We start from the raw sequence: 19,294 nt of genomic DNA, 5'->3' as shown, positions 1-19,294 counted from the left end.
AGGAGTTCCGGATTCCCATAGTGTTATCCGATAAAATCAGCTAGAAAAAAAAACGGGCAAAATGATCCATTTCGTAAATCTTCAATCACGAAACGTTTAGATTATTCTGTTTGCATGTATCTTGAATAGATTTGTATCAGCAAAGATAATTTTAAACGCGAGAAATTACTTTCCAGAAGCTTTTATTTCCTAAATCATGAGTTTGGGAGAATCGGGCAAAATAGGCTAATTATGAGTTATGTCACGCAATATATCTGTCTGCATGTATTTTGAATGGATTTGCACCAGCAAAGATCATTTTAAACGCGAGAAATTACTTTCCAGAAGCTTTTATTTCCTAAATCATGAGTTTAGGGGAGAATCGGGCAAAATAGGCTAATTATGAGTTATGTCACGCACAGAATTCAATGCAATCCATTTCACCAATATTCTATCAACATTTGAGTAATATTTGAGTACTTTTCGGGAGCGGCAAATAAGATTTTCCGTTGAATAATTCGTTTCTATGGTGTATTTTGGGGAAAATCGGGCAAAACAGACTATTTCGTAAATCTTTAATCACGAAACGATTAGAATATATCTGTCTGCATGTATTTTGAATGGATTTGCACCAGCAACGATCATTTTAAACGCGAGAAATTACTTTCCAGAAGCTTTTATTTCCTAAATCATGAGTTTAGAGGAGAATCGGGCAAAATAGGCTAATTTTGAGTTATGTCACGCACAGAATTCAATGTAATCCATTTCACCAATATTCTATCAACATTTGAGTAATATTTGAGTCCTCTCCGGGAGCGGCAAATAAGATTTTCCGTTGAATAATTCGTTTTTATGGTGTATTTTGGGGAAAATCGGGCAAAATAGACTATTTCGTAAATCTTTAATCACGAAACGATTAGAATATATCTGTCTGCATGTATTTTAAATGGATTTTCACCAGCAAAGATCGTTTTAAACGCTAGAAATTACTTTCCAGAAGCTTTTATTTCCTAAATCATGAGTTTAGAGGAGAATCGGGCAAAATAGGCTAATTTTGAGTTATGTCACGCACAGAATTCAATGCAATCCATTTCACCAATATTCTATCAACATTTGAGTAATATTTGAGTCCTCTCCGAGAGCGGCAAATAAGATTTTCCGTTCAATAATTCGTTTTTATGGTGTATTTTGGGGAAAATCGGGCAAAATGGCCCTTTCCTATGGTTTGTCTGCAGTGAAAATATCACCAATCGATTCCTCGGATTTTTTTACATAAGAATGGGTCTTTTCCGGACCTCTAAAATAGCGGCATCTAAATAAGTACTGTTACGGGCCCTTTTATTCCCACTGTGCAGCGCCAGGGTATCGCACATAGGACGCAAACAGAGCGAAATAAAGACGCCACAACACGCAAAACTGTGGACGCCGAGCAAGTAATAATAGTAAACAGTGATTCACACATAACTTATACGGGTTGGTAGCGGTGTAGACAAAGATCGTCGACCATTCACTGTGCACGATGCTGACACTGCAGTTTTATGGGTATTTGGGGAATACGGCACACATGGGTCGAAAAAATATTTTAAACTTTTATGTACCTTCATGAAGAATATTTATCCAATCATCAGGTCAAAATTATTATCACCTTTTGGTGCAGTGAATCGTCTTCCACTTGATCGATCCACCTTGCTCGCGGCGCACCTCGCCCGTCGGATCGCTGTCGAGAACCATTTTCATCGGATTACTGTCCGACTGCGTGCCCGGCCCTCCGTAGTCGTCCGATTTAGATTAGATTAGTCGAATTATTTTTTGACTAGATCAATTAAACTGTTTCTCGTTCGGTGTCGTTCATGGTTTGTAAAATATAAAGAAATTGTTTTTAATTTCATCAAATAGATAAATTATTTTTTCATGTTTCAAAATATCATAATTAAATTGCACATTAAAAAAAATAACATGGATCAGAAAATCCCTCAACATATCCTCCGAAAATTCCGCAAGGTGCCCCTACGAAAATTCAGCAAGCATTTCCTCCGGAAAATCATCGAGGAAATCCTACGACCATTACCTCTGGAGTTCCTCCAGATGTTGATCCAGATAGATTTTTCTCCGAAAATTCCTCCAAAAGTTCCTACGGAAAGCTGCCCTGTTCTCTTTCAAAAATTCCTCCAGGAGTTTCTCCGAAAATTACTACAAAAACCCAAATTAATCCACCTAGCGGTGACGATGCCTTTCTCGATTAAATCAAGATATACTGAGGGTGGGTTAATCGTGTCGTTATCGAGTGCAATTTCTGTTGCCAACGATGAAACTTACAACTGTGTTGGTGCGAATGCTCCGATAAAGTATAATGGCAATAAACATCATCGAGTCGGCTCTACACTTAAAAGCGCGTACGTTGTTCGTCGATTAGTTTTCGTGTTCAACACGTTCCACATAGAGCTTGCTGACGTTTGATCATCTTTCTCTTGTACGCGCACGGGAAGGATAGGATTTGTTTTCATACGGAAACGCTTCGGAAGCGTTTCCGTATGAAAACAAACCGTATCCCGTCTGTGCGCGTGCAAGAGAAAGATGATAAACGTCAGATAGCCTTATTGCAAGCTTTGAAAAGCTTTGCTCGTTGCGTTAGCGTTATCGATATTGCCGTAGCAAGGTTTCTAACCCATCGAGCAAACGTAATATATATTACAGCATGGTAGCTGCTCAATGCTCGTAGTCCCGATTATATGGGAAAAAATGGAAAACTGCCTAAACCATTTTCCTTGTCAGCTGCGAACGCATTAATCAATCTTGATCAAATTAAATAGCATGTAATTAGAAGAATGGCTCTGCGGAATGCAACTTGTTGCGATAAAATCAGTTAAGTCTAAGTACATGAAAATCGTGTGAGTTTTTGAAGTTGAAAAAGTGACCATACAGACACACAAACATACACACACACATACATACACACACAGACATCACCTCGATTCATCAAACTGAGTCGAATGGTATAAGAAACTTTACTATCAGATGTTCCTGTAAAAAGTTCGTTTTCAGAGTGAAATGATAGCCTTTCGGTACAACTTTGTTGTACGAGAAAGGCAAAACGTACCTCCAGTAGATTCTTCGTGAATTTCTCCAGAAGTTCTTCTAGAAATTTCTCCTGGATTTCCTCCAGGAGTTCCTCCAGAAATTCCTTTACGAGTTCTTTTGGAAATTCATCAAGGAGTTCCTTCGAAAGTTCACCCATGACTTCCCCTGGAAATTTCTTCAAGTTTCTCTCTTCGAGTTTCTCTCAAAATTTCTCCAGGAGTTTTTTTTTCCGGAATTTACTCAATTTCAAAAACAAATTACTCAGTTCCAACAAAATCCTCTAGAAATTCCTTCCTTAATTTTACAGGAATTTTACCGGAAATCCCTACGAGAGTTCATACGGAAAGTTTGCCAAGAGCTCCTACAGAAATTCCGCCCGAAATTCCTCCAGAAACTATTCCAAATTATTCTTCGAAAATACTTCTGCAAATTCTTCTAGGAGTTTTTTTTCCAAAATTCCCACCAAAATTATTCCAAAAGTTCTTCCGGAAATTCTTCCAGAAGTTCTTTTTTAAAATTGCTCCGGAAATCCTTCAAGAGTTCTTTCGGTAATTCTCTCAGGTGTTCCTACGGAAATTCCTTCAATTCCTTCCTCTCCAAGAGTTCGTATGGAAAGTCCGCCATGAGTTGTTTCTGGAATTTATCCCGAAATTCCTCCAGGAGCTCTTCTGCAAATTAATCGAATAATTTCTCCGCCAATTCCTCCAAGAGTTCCTAAGGAGAGTTCACCAGCAGCTCCTTAAAAAATTATATAAAAAATATGAGTAAGTGTTTTAGCGTGTTTTGTGCATAAAAAATTGTATTTTGGCAAAACTTCTGATCCCATTGTCCAAACTGGTCAATTTTCAATAGCAAATAATGGGACAGGATTCCCCGTCAAATGGAACTTGATGTTATTTGGCCAAGGCTAAGCTCCAAACAGTGTGGCTACAAAATTTTGTACACATACACACATAACATACATATTACCTTATTTCGATTGGTATATACCACTACTATGGGTCTCCGAGCCTTCTATCAAAAGTTTGGTTTTGGAGTGATCATATAGCCTTTCCGTATACTTAGTATACTGCCCATGATCCCATACATTTGCACATTTTTTAAATCGTTAGTTAATCCTCCCCACAAACTCAGTCATTTCCAGCTTACCACAGACAGCTTAATGCTAAATTGTAAAGCCTATTTTACTGTTGTGAGATTAGTTGCAGAAAATTGAGCTTTCCGGACGATTCACAGGCTTTTAACAAAATGAACAAAAATGCGAGAGTTACAAATATGCGATCATGGGCAGTATACGAGAAAGGCAAAAAATTACTACAAAAACTGCTTCAAAAATATTTCATCAAATTGCTCCAGAAATTTTTGTCCGAAAAATACAACAAGTTCCTTCACAAATTCCTCAGAAATAAAACCTACAGGAGTTCCCCCGGAAATTCTTCCAAAAATTCCATCAAAAGTTCTCCAGGAGTTCCACCGGAGATTTCTCCCAAACAACCTTCAAAATAATTCGGTGGAACTTCTGGAGGAATTTCGAGAGGAACATCTGGAGGAAATCCTGGCGGATTTTTCATAGCAACTCTTGAGAGAAATTCTTGAAGTCTAACATAAACTTTGCCAAACGCGCGATTATTTTTTAACATTTCCTGTCTTTGTTTATAGTGTCTTTAGTATTATACAATTATATCATACTATCTTATAACGACTTCATTGATTAAACTTTTTTTTACAAATTGAACAGGGCCGTAAAAAATTAGTAGGTTCTACCGAAAAGTAACAACCAAAAAGCAACTTGTACAATTAGACGACTTGAAGTTTCATATCAGACAAACAAAATGAACGCAGCAAAATGACAAAACACAGAACTAATAAACTTAGAGGACAAAAAAAAGATTCTAAACCAAAAAAAAAAAACAATGCAACTATTTCGGTTTTAAAGGCATTAGTAAAGTGAGGGTTTTCTAATAGAGCCTTGAACATTCACTGTATTTACGACCCTTGGTAGCCTGAGAGAGACACTCATGGCAGGTTCTCAACCCTATCACGGGCTAGAAGTAGGAAATAATTCTACTCAAGATAAGTAACTCACAACAAGTTTTCGCTGAGTGCAATTAATGTACTTTACTATAAATAAATTACTTTAACCCTCTACAATCAAAATTTTTAATTTCGCTCAAAATCACTATTTCTCTTTCTCGATATCGATATAAAAAACACGGTTTAGACATTAAAAAAAATTAATTCGCTTTTTTTTATCAATTTCATTCTTAATTTTTTTTTTTTGAATTTTGTTTTTCAAGCTTTTTTGTCCAATAAAATATTTTTTTGAATATATTAATCTTTTTTGATTTTTCAACATGTTTAGAGTTTAAAAAACCTTTACAATGCTGACTTATTGCAATTTTTTATATTTACAGAGCTAATTTTTTTATTTTCCGTGTGTAACGAGTTGCATATATATAAATATAAGGTTATAATAACGTTATTTATAGAAAAATACTAAACTACAAATATTTCATTCAAAGGTATACGAGCAAAAAATACGGAGGAACAAAATATTACTCAAGTTTCAATATTTTTTTATAAATGTGTAGAAGTTTGAAAATTGATTTTAAACCACATTTAAACATGCATTTATATTGTTGATTAACATCAAAAACTTTTCAAAATCTGATCTATTAAAAATTACAAATAAAAATTAATACCCCGTCTAAAGGCGGTCATGGGCATTAGAGGGTTAACCATTCCAGGACGGATGGGTCATATACATATACCCAGCGTTTTAGACTGGCTGTGAAAAATCACAGAAGCGAGCTCGGTTCCCATTTTCTTCAGCAAAAATGTTCATCAGAATGTCAGCTTTACAGGAAAAATATCAGAGATCAAGTTTGACTATACCATGAAGACCCAGGTATCCAAAACCTTGGAAAGATTTCGCTTCTGAGAGCAAGTAGATGAATCTGAAATGTTTGGATCCTATACCACATTGTTTGATGATTATATACACTCAATCAAGTTAAGTCATCCTGATCGTTGAGACAGTTATCAATTTTCAGGAATACGAAATGCTCAAGGTACTCCAAAACGTTCCTAAGTTCATACCAAAGTATCTACCAGATCAACCAAGGCTTACGCAAAGTTCTTATCATCAGCATATATCCAATCTGGTTCGACAGGCATATACGCATCATGTGAACCCAATTTTCTTGAATTCGAGATGTTCAAGGTACTCCAAAACGTTCCTAAGTTCAGATCAACCAAGGCTTTTTGCAATGTCCTCAACATCGATATGTACCTAGTCTTGTTCAATAAGCATATGTGCACTATGCAAACCCACTATTTTGAATACGTGATGTTCAAGGTACTCCAAAGCGTTCTCAAGTTCAACCCAAAGTATCTACACGATCAACCAAAGCTTTTGCAATGTCCTCCTCATTGGCATATACCCAATCCGGTCCAATAGGCATATGCGCAAAATGTAAACACACTTTCCATTAAAACGAGGTGTTCATGATACTCCAAAACGTTCTCGAGTTCAGTTCATAGTATCTACTAGATCAATCATGACTTTTGCAATGTTATCATCGTTAGCATGTACCCAATCCAGTTCAAAACGCATATGATCCTAATTTCTTTTGAAAATCAGATGTCCGAGGTCCTCCAAAATGATCTTGAGTTAAGATATCTACCAGATGCGCAATAACTAAGGCGATGCAATGTCTGTGTCTAGCAATGACCATTCGGGCGTTCACGGTTCGGGCGTTTGAAGAACCAAGAAGGGTCGGCAATACAGTCGACCCTCGAGATGTAATACAGTCGATATCGTGATGTGACAACTTGCACGCGCTCAAAAAAAGTATGAGGTTGAGCAAAGATTGCTACGCTACTTCCAAAATGGAAAATGGATATATTGAAGCCGATTGAATGCCCAAATGTCTGGAATTAACTCATAAAAGCAAAAGGAGCTCATGTCGTATACTTTTAAGTGTGTTTGATCACCTTCAGGTGGTTAACCTGGAGCCGGTTCCGGTGGGAGCCCAATGAGGACATTTACAGAATTCTCGCTTAACTTTTCAAAAGGACCTAAGTAACATTTTTTTCATGAATTAATTTGAATAGCGCAATCAACAGAACAACATGAAACCTTTTGATTGCAGTACTCAAATTAATTCATGAAAAAAATGTTACTTAGGACCTTTTGAAAAGTTAAGCGAGAATTGAACATATTGGTGCCGTTCGATAGCTTAAAGAAGGTTATAATATCAAAATTCCAAGTGAGTTTGGTCACCTTCAGGTAGCCAACCTGGAGGCGGTTCTGGTGGGAACCCAAAAAGGACATACGGAATAGATCATATTGGTGCCGTTCGACGGCTTATAATTCATGTTTTTCAACGAATAAGCTAATGGAGCTCATGCTGAGTACTTCAAATGAGTTTGGTCACCCTCAAGTGGCCAACTTGGAGCCGGTTCCGTTGGGAACCCAATAAGGACATTTACGGAATTGAACATATTGGTGCCGTTCGACGGCATAAAATTCGGGATTTTTCACGAACAAGCGACTGGAACTCATGCCAAGTAATTCCAAGTGAGTTTGGACAACTTTAGGTGACCGGTGGCCTGGGGCCGGTTTCGGTGGAAACCTAAAGAGGACATTTACGGAATTGAACATATTGGTGCCGTTCGACGGCATAAAATTCGGGATTTTTCACGAATAAGGGATTGAAACTCATTCAGTGGGTTTGTTCTTCATGACCTGGAACCTTGAATCGTTCCAGGACCCAACGAGGACATTTTTCTAGACATATTTCCTAATACATTCAAGGATATGTACTTGAGATTGTTTTGGACGGCCTAGGACATCGGAAAAAATATTTTAACGCTTATTTAGTTATATCTATTATATATTTGGCAGAATCCAGTGGAAAATCCTAAATTCGTATGTGAAATCTCCGTGAAAAAAATTCTTTTTGAAATGGTTAACCAGGATTTGCATAAATCGCTCTCAATGGATAACAAACAACGATAAAAGAGAGGTAAAAACTGTCCCGAATCATATCAAGCCATGATAAGAAATTTATCAAACTTGTATACAATATATACAATATAGGTCTTGAAGTACATATACCCACGTTACCGAAGAGCTGTTATCTCTTTTTAAAAATGGTTCATGCTCTATATGATCTATTAAACCAAACTCAATAAGCCTTAAGCTGCCGTTCCTTTCCAGGACCTGTATTTGAGACGTGAGTGAAAGACTAATACTTAGAAGACAAAATTGGGTTGACACCGCGGCTGGGACATCGTGGAAGCCTTGGTTGATTCGGTAGACCATTTGATTTAAACTCCAGGACAATTTGGAGATCTTAAAACATCTGATATACCTAGACTTGAGACGCAAGTGAAAGACAAATACTCGGAGGGCATGATTGGGATGATACCACGGCTGAGGGCATCATGCAAGCCTCAGTAAATTCGGTAGACTATTTGATTCAAACTCCAGGACAATTTGGAGATCTTTCATCTTCATACATGCAAGAATTCAAGACGCAAGTGAACAAAATTGGATTGACACCGAGGCTGGAGACACCATGGAAGCCTTGGTTGATTCGAAAGACCATTTGATTCCAACTCCAGGACAATTCGGAGGTCTTACTACACCTCATATGTCTTGTATTGAAACGCAAGTGAAAGACAAATCCTCGGAGGACATAATTGACCCGAGCAGGATAGTTCTGACTGATTTGGTTGCAGCAACTCCAATTTGCCTTGATTTGCTCACAAATAAGTCACAGAAACTTGTGTATGACAAGTGTGCTGTTCGGGGAGTTGATACCATGGCTTGGGACATCATGAAGGCTTTGGTTGATTCGATAGATCATTTGATTCAAACTCCAAGACAATTTAGAGATCTTCCAACATCTCTTATGATTGGATTTGGAGAGATCTTAGAATACCTCATTTAAGACGCAAGTGAATGTATTTGAAACGATCAATTAATTAAGTGAAATACTAGACATTTTAGCAAAAATTCTTTTTACGTCATATTCGGTTTATGTCCCCCCTATAAGTGACGTTTTAGACATTTTAGCAAAAATTCTTTTTACGTCATATTCGGTTTACGTCCCCCCTATAAGTGACGTAAAAAGAGGGTTGAGTGTATACCAAATGCCTAAACCAGATATCATGAGAGCATTTGTTGTTACCTTTGTATTAGTTTGTTATTCACCTATTAATTAACAACGATCCATTGAAGCCTCTTAAGTAATACTCATTTTTGTATGGGACTAGCACACGGCCATCAGGACGCGTACCAAGTCAGACAAATTACTTAAGTAGGTCAGTTCACTTCGCGGCCATACATGCTAGATGGGTATGTAGAAAATACCACCAGCATCAATCACGAACGCAAAATTAAACTCGATCATAATTTGATAGGCACTGCATGAAAGCGGTTCTGGCCGAACGTACGTACAACAAATAAATTCCCATTAACGTGAAAATTATGTGCCCCAGTATTCATATTCGTGCTCGTTACAGCTGCATGCATCCAAAAGTAGCATCAGCTGTTTGGAAGGTGGCATGCGGCACCCTCTGCTCTTTCCCATGCATTCGCGCAGATCCGAGAGATCCATCTCTCGCGCAGCATCTTGCCTATGCCATACGATATTGCAATGTCTCTACGCTTCGGCCGTGACGATGATGCTGTACGGCGGCGGAGAGAAGACCGCCCTGAAGCGCTGGTTGAAGCGGACCGTACCTCTCTCGAATATATTCCTACAGCTAGTCAGTCAGTGTAGCTGAACTTACAAAGAGCGTGGCTGTGTGTGAAACAGATACAATTTACATAACCCCATTAAAAACGAAGCCAAGCCAAGGCAGGGTAGAGTCTCACACCGCTTCGATAGATCGCCCTTCTTGAACCAGTGCTCCACATCAACAAATCAAGTCGGATCGAGCTAGTAGATTCAACTTCATCCGTGAGGTGATGTTGTTAGCTCTCTTCTTTACTTTACGATTTTGTGATTTTTTTTAGCCACATGACATATGAAACAAGAGCAGCTTTAACAAACGAATCAGAGTTGTTTGTGTCAGTCGTATGTTCGAGTAGGTTTTCCGTTCCGTGAATTACTAATCAATGATGAATATTGCGAATGTTGCGAAATAAGTCGCCACCCGGATGAATGTTTTCGATAACAAACATTCTTGTACCAATATATTGTAGTTAAAATGAGTTATTTGAAAATGGTCAATAAAGATCAATAATAATAAATATGAAGAATTCATTACGTGCTATCTGCTCGGCCAGGTTTTATTTATTATACCATTTCATATTTTTGCGTGTGATTAACGAAATCATTTTTTCCTTTGTCTTGCAGATGGGTGACGTTGATCCAGAAACGCTACTAGAATGGCTCTCGATGGGTCAGGGAGACGAACGGGACATGCAGCTGATTGCCCTGGAGCAGTTATGTATGCTTCTGCTGATGTCCGACAACGTCGATCGTTGCTTCGAAAGGTAATCACTCCAATAAGTGCGGCTCCTAGTCCGATTCAAGAACTTGTTCATGTTTACATTTCAGTTGTCCCCCACGAACGTTCCTACCAGCGCTATGTAAAATATTTTTAGACGAGCTGGCACCAGAGAACGTACTGGAAGTGACAGCACGTGCCATCACCTACTATCTGGATGTTTCATCCGAGTGCACACGTCGCATCGTGGCGATTGATGGTGCTATCAAAGCCATCTGCAACCGTTTGGTGGTGGCAGACCTCGAAAGCAGAACTAGTCGTGATCTAGCGGAACAGTGTATCAAAGTGCTCGAACTGATTTGCACTCGAGAAGCTGGGGCAGTGTTTGAGGGAGGTGGACTGAATTGCGTGCTCTCATTTATCCGGGACAATGGATCCCAAATCCACAAAGACACACTTCATTCGGCAATGGCCGTCGTGTCCAGGCTGTGTACCAAGGTCGAACCACAAGGTGCTAACGTACAAACATGCGTAGAAAGTCTCAGCACGTTGCTTCAGCACGAAGATCCACTCGTTGCCGATGGGGCACTCAAATGTTTCGCTTCTGTAGCGGATCGGTTTACCAGAAAAGGTGTTGATCCAGCACCTCTTGCGGAGTATGGTCTAGTGAATGAACTGCTCAACCGGCTGAGTAATGCAGCGGGACCACAAACGGCAGCCTTGGCAGCCGCTACTTCCAATGCAGCTCCAACAACGCAGCCAAATAGTCAAGAGGCTGGTGCCACAGTGCAGTTGTCATCCTCGGCACCCAAAACGCAAGGGGCAGCCGAAGCAGGGCGATCAAGTCAATCGATCGCCACGACCATATCACTGTTATCTACTTTGTGCCGAGGGTCACCATCGATCACGCATGATCTTCTCCGCTCAAACTTACCAGACGCTATGGAACGAGCCTTCAAAGGTGACGAACGATGTGTTCTCGACTGTATGAGGCTTGCCGATCTCATCCTGCTGCTGTTATTTGAAGGTCGGCAGGCTCTTGGCAGGGTAGGCGGAACTAGTGGTCAACTAGCTCCCCGAGTGCGAAGAGCCGATTCTAGTACTGAGCGAACACATCGACAGTTGATCGATTGCATACGCAGTAAGGACACCGAAGCCCTTATCGAAGCTATCGAATCGGGTGGAATCGATGTCAACTGTATGGACGATGTCGGTCAAACGTTACTTAATTGGGCTTCGGCCTTCGGTACATTAGAAATGGTAGAGTTTTTATGTGATAAAGGTGCTGACGTCAACAAAGGTCAGCGAAGTTCCTCTCTGCATTATGCGGCTTGCTTCGGCCGACCGGGCATTGCAAAAGTGCTGCTCAAGCACGGTGCTAATCCGGACCTACGGGACGAGGACGGCAAAACTCCTCTGGATAAGGCTCGCGAAAGGCCGGATGAGGGTCACCGTGAAGTGGCCTCCATCCTTCAGTCGCCCGGAGAATGGATGACGGCAGCGACAAGATCCGACCTGAAAACCGATCCGGAGGATGGCGATAGTGAACCCCGAGGGGATCCGGAAATGGCACCCGTCTATCTTAAGTTCTTTCTACCGATTTTCTGTAAGACGTTCCAAAGCACAATGCTGACCAGTGTCCGACGGTCTAGCTTAGGTGGGTAGATGGTTTGCAAAATAATATTTCGCTTTTATTTTTTGTATTATTTGCCACCACCTCTTTCAGCTTTATTTTGAATTGGTACTGCTTTTCATTTTTTCGCATTTTCTATTTATGCTATTTTGATTAATCATTAATACTTTTTTATAAACATTTTTTTTCTTTTACACTTTTCCTTTTTTATACATCTATCTTTATAAGAAATATAATCAATTGATCTATGCAAACAACTGCAAACTTGCTCTGTAGACTATCAATCTAATCTATTTGTATGACTTGCTTATTTCTACATTGTAGGTCTGATAAAGAAAATGATTCAATACGTTCAACCAGAAATGCTGTCAAGGCTGTGTTCTTCGGAAGGACTTCTAAGCCATGAGCAAAGCCTTGGTACATTGCTAGTCGAAGTCGTCGCCAGTGTGCTGGATAATGAGGTGAGTCATGATCTCAAAAAACAGTTTAAGCCTTTCCACGATCTTTAATTACCACCCCCTAACAGCGCGCTTTCTCTAGTGTGAATTGGCTGTGTCATGCTGAATTAGCAACAAAATTGAGCCAACGCCGAGTTATCATTCAAGCATCAGCTTCCAATTGAGTCGTCCTAAAAGTACACATACTAAAAGTGATTTTTTAACTATACGGCTTTGCAGATAAGCTACAGCTGGCCGTCACAACAAACAACACCGTCTCAACTGCCCTTAACCGTTTCCTCCTCTTCTGCCAATACTACCAGTAGCAATAGTATCTTAGTCAAATATAGTTGCGCTGACCGAGTGAGCAAGTATGTCCAGAATTTAAGACTGCAGCAGCAGTTGCCATCGCGGCAGCGTCGTAACTCTAGTTCTTACATAATTCCACCGCCGCCACCAATGCTTCCGTTGACCTCATCCCCGTTACCGGCAGGGTTCGGCGAGAATCTGCATCCTCCAGACGGCAACGACAAAAGCAATAACAACAGCAACAACAACAACAAACGCTGTTGTCGAAGCAATTGGTCCGATCTTAGCATTGCGGTAATGAAGCTTGGAAAAACTGTTGGAAGTTTCTTTCTTTTTTTCTTTTTGGTGCGACATTCAGTTGCTCCATATCTTGTTTCCCGTTAGCTTTCATATTATGTGACGCATCTTTTATAACAATCGATCATTCATCAGCATTAGCAGTTAGCTATTTTGATTTATTGCAAGTTTTTTTGTTTGTGTTGTTAGATAATTTGACTATTTGACACCGAAAACTAAACTAATGTTGCCATAAAATGGAATTTTGAATGATTGGCATTGACAGCGCTTCATTTTTTTATTTCGGTCTTTATCAACAAATATGCTAATACTACATTCGTTTTCTTTACTTTGTGGTCGATTTCTATAGTACATACTTACATTCATTAAAAAAATCAACATTTGGTGGGACAAGTAACAATTTTATGGTGTACGCGTATGTGATATGTTGCCTTCTTTAACTGCTCATATTTGCCCGGTATAAGGTAAAACGTAAAGGTTAAAATATCTTCTTCAAATGCTCGCATTTGCCCTGTATAAGGTCAAATGTGTTATTTTGCCTTCTTTGAATACTCGCATTTTCTCGGGTGTTGGCCGCGAAACCAAAATGGCATTATGCCAAACGGGGTACCGCCTATAATGCGTATAATCGCATATCAATCCCTTATTTAATAAACGTTAATACCTTCAGTACCTCGCTTGAGCAGCTCTGGGTGAAGATAAAAGCAAAGTATCGATCATTGAGCCTAGGTGTTCTATATCTTCCACCTGGTGGAAAGTGTGATTTACATTGCATGACTGATTGATGCTATCGCTAAGCTGACGGATTCAGAAGCATTTTCTCGGACGCATCTGCCTCTGACAATCAGGTCAAATCAGTCTTGCAAAATGTTCCCAATTGTGTATTCATACACTTAAATCATTTCACAGATTTCGGTGAATTTTGTTTCAATTCACCGAAATCTCAACAGCAGATTTGTTCGGTAATTATTTCACCAAATTTTCTGCGATTCTTCCTTTGTTCAAATGTCAAAACCACCGAAAATCTGTAAAATTATTCACCGAAGTTCTGCTATTGAGATTTCGGTGAAATTTCACAGAAATCTGCGATTTATTTTAGGTGTGCAACTTTGACGCTATCACAATATCAAATTAGACTTGCCATTGAGCAGTGCGGCGGCAGTTTCCCAGAGGGGGTTGTAATGCCAACAACAATCAGAAGAACAAAAGTTCCCCCAACTATGGCATACATGATCCGATCCGATCCTATGGCATACATGTCCGCACGTTTCAACGAATTTTACTCACTCTACGACTTCAACGGCATCACATCATCTAGATTCAGAAATCGAGTTCAACATGAAATACTGGATCGAGAACAATGATTTTGAATGTCACTGGCCACCTCTTTAATGTTATATGTCGTAAGATTCACTTTTAAAATTTCGCCACAAAAAATATATAGATTTTCATACGATTCTCTCAAGGAATGCATTTCATACGACAATATTATGAAATATGTTCAATTTGTTTTAAAAAAAAAACCCAGATTAATCCACCTACAGTGAAATTTTGACCCTTCCTTAAGCCCCAAACGCAATACAACGGAACGGCGACGGAAACGGCAAATTTGACAGAAAATTTATGGGCTAACTGTCAAATTTTCCGTTTCCGTCGCCGTTCCGTTGTATTGCGTTTGAGGCTTTAGTTATAAGGATTTTTTTCCAGACTCCAGTATTTAAACCGAGATAAAACTACTCAGCTTCCCACGGTGATTTACCGTGAAGCTGACAAAATAATTGCCTACCCAAAGGCGGATGTCATGGGTTGAATGACAACTTAACGAATGATAACGTACTGTGCTTCATGCTGCCTATCTATAAGGCGCTCGTCAGATTGAATAACTATTGTGACATGGTTAGTAACTATCGTAACGGTGGTTTAATATATTGTACTCGTAATTTCCAGAGACCTCGATATTAATTAATCCAGAACTAACTAAATCAGTCATTGATCTGAGCGAAATTCAATAGCGTTCAATAATAACATATATTTCGCCTTATGGATGCCTAATTTGGTAAAACTAAACTTGTTCAATACCTTAAAAATGAGCGAGATTTTTATGGTAGTAAATTTCAGAATTTGCACACATACGCACACATACATGCATACAAGTGATCTATTAGTGTCTCAAAACATGCTCACATTTGCTATCTAGCTTCCACTGAAGACATTTTTGAAATCCCTTTCAATTTTTACGTTTTTTGCTTTTCTGAGAAGATTTTCTTGTACATGCTTCCATATGTTCCTAAATTAAAATCATTTGTTTCTTTGAAACAAATCAGAAAAATAGGCATATTTCCATGTCCATATTATTTGTTATAATTATATTTTCAATGTAAAAGTGTATTTGTTTAAAATACCATATATTTTATTTAATAATTCATGAGATTTCTTGATAGATCAATACGTAACACACCTGCGTAACGCATACAAAGTGAAATTATAGACACTTCCGAAGGAAGGGTCAAAAATCTTTATCCGGTTTCAAACCATGGGCGTCATGATTAGAAGGCGTGTATCCACACCGCACGCCCAAGATAGATTTGCACGAAACAAGATCTTACAATTTTCATAGTTCAATTCTTATGAAACATTCTCATAAGTTTGATCGTATGAATATCTTACGACCACTATTCTCAATGTATGCTATCCTGCTTGACCAACTGATTATATGGCTGTACTCAAAAGGCTGAAAGTAGAAGGCTGAAATGTATCGAAAGGCTGAAATTGATGGGATGAAATGAATCCCAATCAAACGGTTTGTTGTACAAACCAAGTGGTTGAATTATAAATTTAGAATCAAGAATAAAAAATAAAGAATAGTGTAGTGCAACAGAGAATAAAGAAAACATTTTTCACTGAGAAGAAGAAAGGAAGGAGCAAAAAAGGACAAAAGTAACAAGGAGAGAGATGGAAAATGAAGAAGGTAGTAAGAAAAAGGAACAGGAATAAGGGGAAAAAACAAGAAGGAAAAGAGGAAAAAGAAGGAAAGTGAAGGATGAAAGAACAAGGGACAAGTAAGAAGAATAAACAAAGGAAGAAATAAAGAAGAATGGAAGAGAAGCGACTACCAGCCGACAACCAGCTCCACGACCAAATCCGAACCAGCTACCAGGCCGCCAGAAACGACTGCCGACAAACGCTGCGCGAAACCATGGACAAAGCTTGGACTGACTTCCTGGATGGCATAAACCCAGAACAATCCTCGACCGAGCTCTGTAGGCGGATAAATTGTTTCCAGGGAAAACGACAAGTCAACGAAATCGCTCTCTCTGTCGACGGCGTCACACATCGTGATCCCACGATTATTGCCGACACCCTAGCCGACCACTTTCACCGGCAATCGTCGTACGCCGAATACCCGGAAGCATTCCGAAAAAGCATCCACCTCCCACCGGACAACAGCAACGCCATGAACCAGCCCTTCTCCATGGCCGAACTGTGCTACAGAAAGGTAAGGGTAAGTCCGCTGGCCCGGACTCTGCCGGGTACCCAATGTTCAAGAACCTACCCCAAGCGGTAAAACTCCCTTTCTGGAGGCGATCAACAAAGAGTGGTTGAGTGGCACTCTCCCTGCGGAATGGAAGTCCAGTCTTTTTTTTTTTTTTTTTAATTGTATTTAAAGGATTTAACTTTACAGTTATTCATCCTTACTAACTATTGAAATTATTATATTTTGGATCGTAATTTTGATGCTCTGAGGTACTTAATTAGTTTGTCTTCTTCATTTTTTTCAAAACTTAGTATCTCATTTAGATTGTTCTTTAGTTTACATTCCCTTCTGTGTTCTTCAAATTTTCGGCATTCCAAAAGAATGTGAGGTACAGTTATCTGAACATTGCACGTTTCACACATATTCGAATCCCTGCAGAAAAGGTGTCTGTGAGTTACATTTGTATGGCCTATCCTTAGTCTACTTAATGCTCTTTGTTCTATTGCTACATTACGATCAATCCACGGAAGGGTAGAATCTTTTATGGTTCTAAGAAATCTTAAACTGTTATACCATTCATTTTCCCATTGAAGACGGATGGCTTTTTTGCAGTATCTCAATGCATCTTCTCCGGGAATAGGGACCTCCAATTTTTGCGCCGTCGTTCCTTCTTTTGCCAGTTTATCTGCCTTAACATTACCTTCTATACCGGCATGCCCTGGAATCCAGCACAATACCACTAGCTTTGGCCTCAGTTCATTTTCTAGTTGCTGGATCCATGGGTGTTTAGAGTTGCCCTTCTGTAGCGCCTCCAATGCACTTGCTGAGTCCGAGAAAATCACGGTTTGTTCATTTCCTTCGACGAGATGTTCAACCGCGTATAGGACAGCCATTGCTTCTGCGGAAAATATTGAGCACTCTTTCGGTAATCCAATTGAAAGGTTGTTATCCTCGTTTGCTATGCCAAATCCTACGTTTTCCGCGTCGACGGAGCCGTCCGTGAAGATTTTTTTGAACTGTGCGTAAGTGGTGTGAATCAACTGTTGATAGATCTGCTTAGCTTTGGCAGTCGGTTGCCCAACCCTGTACTTTCTCCGTACTGACCAATCAATGCTGGGCTTTTGTCACACCAAGATCTTCCTCCAACGCAAGGTAATTGAGCAATGTTAGGGAGTTGTTTCGGTGAGTTTTCGTAGTCAAATTTAGCCCTTCGAACGGACGGGTAACTTCCGATAGTGTTAATTGCTTCATCATCTTCTTGCTGTTGGTTAGATTCCTGTCTACCACATAGAAGATGTTCCCTCTCCAATAAACGTATAGCTCTGGATATATTTTGCTGAACTACTAAATGGGAGAAAGGTAGTTGACCTGATTCTGCCATAATCGACTCGACAGGGCTTGACCGAAATGCGCCACTTGCTTCACGTACTCCGGCATTGTACAGGGGCTGTAGCATTTTCATATTAGTCATACTTCCTCCGTTTACCATTGCTATTCCGAATAATAGTTTGGGAACTAGGACTCCGTTGGTGATTTGCAGTAATGTTTTTCTTGCTCCTCCTCCCATGCGATTTCCAACTGCTTTTATGAAGTTTATTGTTGTCTGGCACTTATTTCGTATTTCTGCTACGTGTTTTTTGCAATTCATGCGGCCGACCAAAACACCTAAAATTCTCGAATATTGAACTTCGGGAATATTTCGATTTTTGATGAGCAAAGCGGGTGTTTCGGGATGTTTTCGTTTTTTGCAAAGGTGCATGAAATTTGTTTTTTCGTTCGATATAGTTAGCCCAATCCGATCGCTCCACTTGTCAATAGCATTTGCAGCTTTCTGTAGTCTTCTCCTCAGCACCTTTGGGCTACGACCAGAAGCCACAATGATGATGTCGTCGGCGTACACGAAAATTTCGATTCCTTCTGATATGCTTTCGAAAATCGTCTCCATTAGTACGAGGAACAGGGTGACAGATAGTGTTGAACCTTGAGGGACTCCGTTTTGTTGAACTCGTTTCGCTGATAACGTGTTTCCAACCGCTACACGAAAGGTTCGGTTGGTCAAAAAGCTTTGTACAAATTGAAGCATTCTTCCTCGAATTCCCCATATGTTTAGGATTGATATAATTTTATTCCTGTCGGCCGTGTCGTATGCTTTTGTTATGTCTACCATAAGGATTTCGCAGTGAGTGGACAGCAACTGTTTTCCGTATCGACTTTTCTAGAGCTGCTAGATATAGATCGATTCCGCGTCCTTTGCGAAAACCAAACTGGTGTTTATTTAGTCGTTGTTGATTTTCGAGTTCTTCGTAAAGTCGCCTATTAACCATTCGCTCAACTGTTTTGCCTAAGCAACTGAGCAGCGTTATAGGTCGTTGGTTTCCAAGGATTTTGTGATCTTTGCCCATTTTGGGGATCGGAATGACTATTCCTTCTTTCCAACTCGGTGGTATTTCACCCGTTCTCCAAATACCGTTGATCGTGTTCAATAGCTGCATTTTGACCCGTATAGGAAGGTGACTTAGCATAGGGTAGCTGATCTCGTCAACACCTATGGATTTGCTCCCAGCTTTATCCAACGCCCATAATAACTCTTCGATTGTAAAGTCTTCGTTGAAACTTTCA

At 39.7% G+C, this 19,294-nt stretch overlaps 1 protein-coding gene across 5 annotated transcripts in view; it reads left to right on the top strand.

The window, feature by feature from the left end:
- LOC134213865 (E3 ubiquitin-protein ligase Ufd4) overlaps nt 1–19,294 on the top strand; it is a 105,447-nt gene that overhangs the window by 62,911 nt on the left and 23,242 nt on the right. For 2 of the 5 annotated variants that reach the window (XM_062693286.1, XM_062693284.1), the window contains exons 3-6: nt 10,431–10,570; nt 10,635–12,181; nt 12,482–12,618; nt 12,835–13,197. In XM_062693286.1, the coding sequence (XP_062549270.1) occupies nt 10,431–10,570; nt 10,635–12,181; nt 12,482–12,618; nt 12,835–13,197 (2,187 nt within the window). Of the gene's footprint in view, nt 1–10,017; nt 10,037–10,430; nt 10,571–10,634; nt 12,182–12,481; nt 12,619–12,834; nt 13,198–19,294 lie in introns of those variants that run through there. The other 3 variants (XM_062693288.1, XM_062693287.1, XM_062693285.1) reach the window with 2 other exon arrangements.

The sequence above is a fragment of the Armigeres subalbatus genome, chromosome 2, assembly GCF_024139115.2.
Source record: "Armigeres subalbatus isolate Guangzhou_Male chromosome 2, GZ_Asu_2, whole genome shotgun sequence".
Classification (NCBI taxonomy): domain Eukaryota; kingdom Metazoa; phylum Arthropoda; class Insecta; order Diptera; family Culicidae; genus Armigeres; species Armigeres subalbatus.
This window is presented reverse-complemented; position numbering and strand designations above follow the sequence as displayed.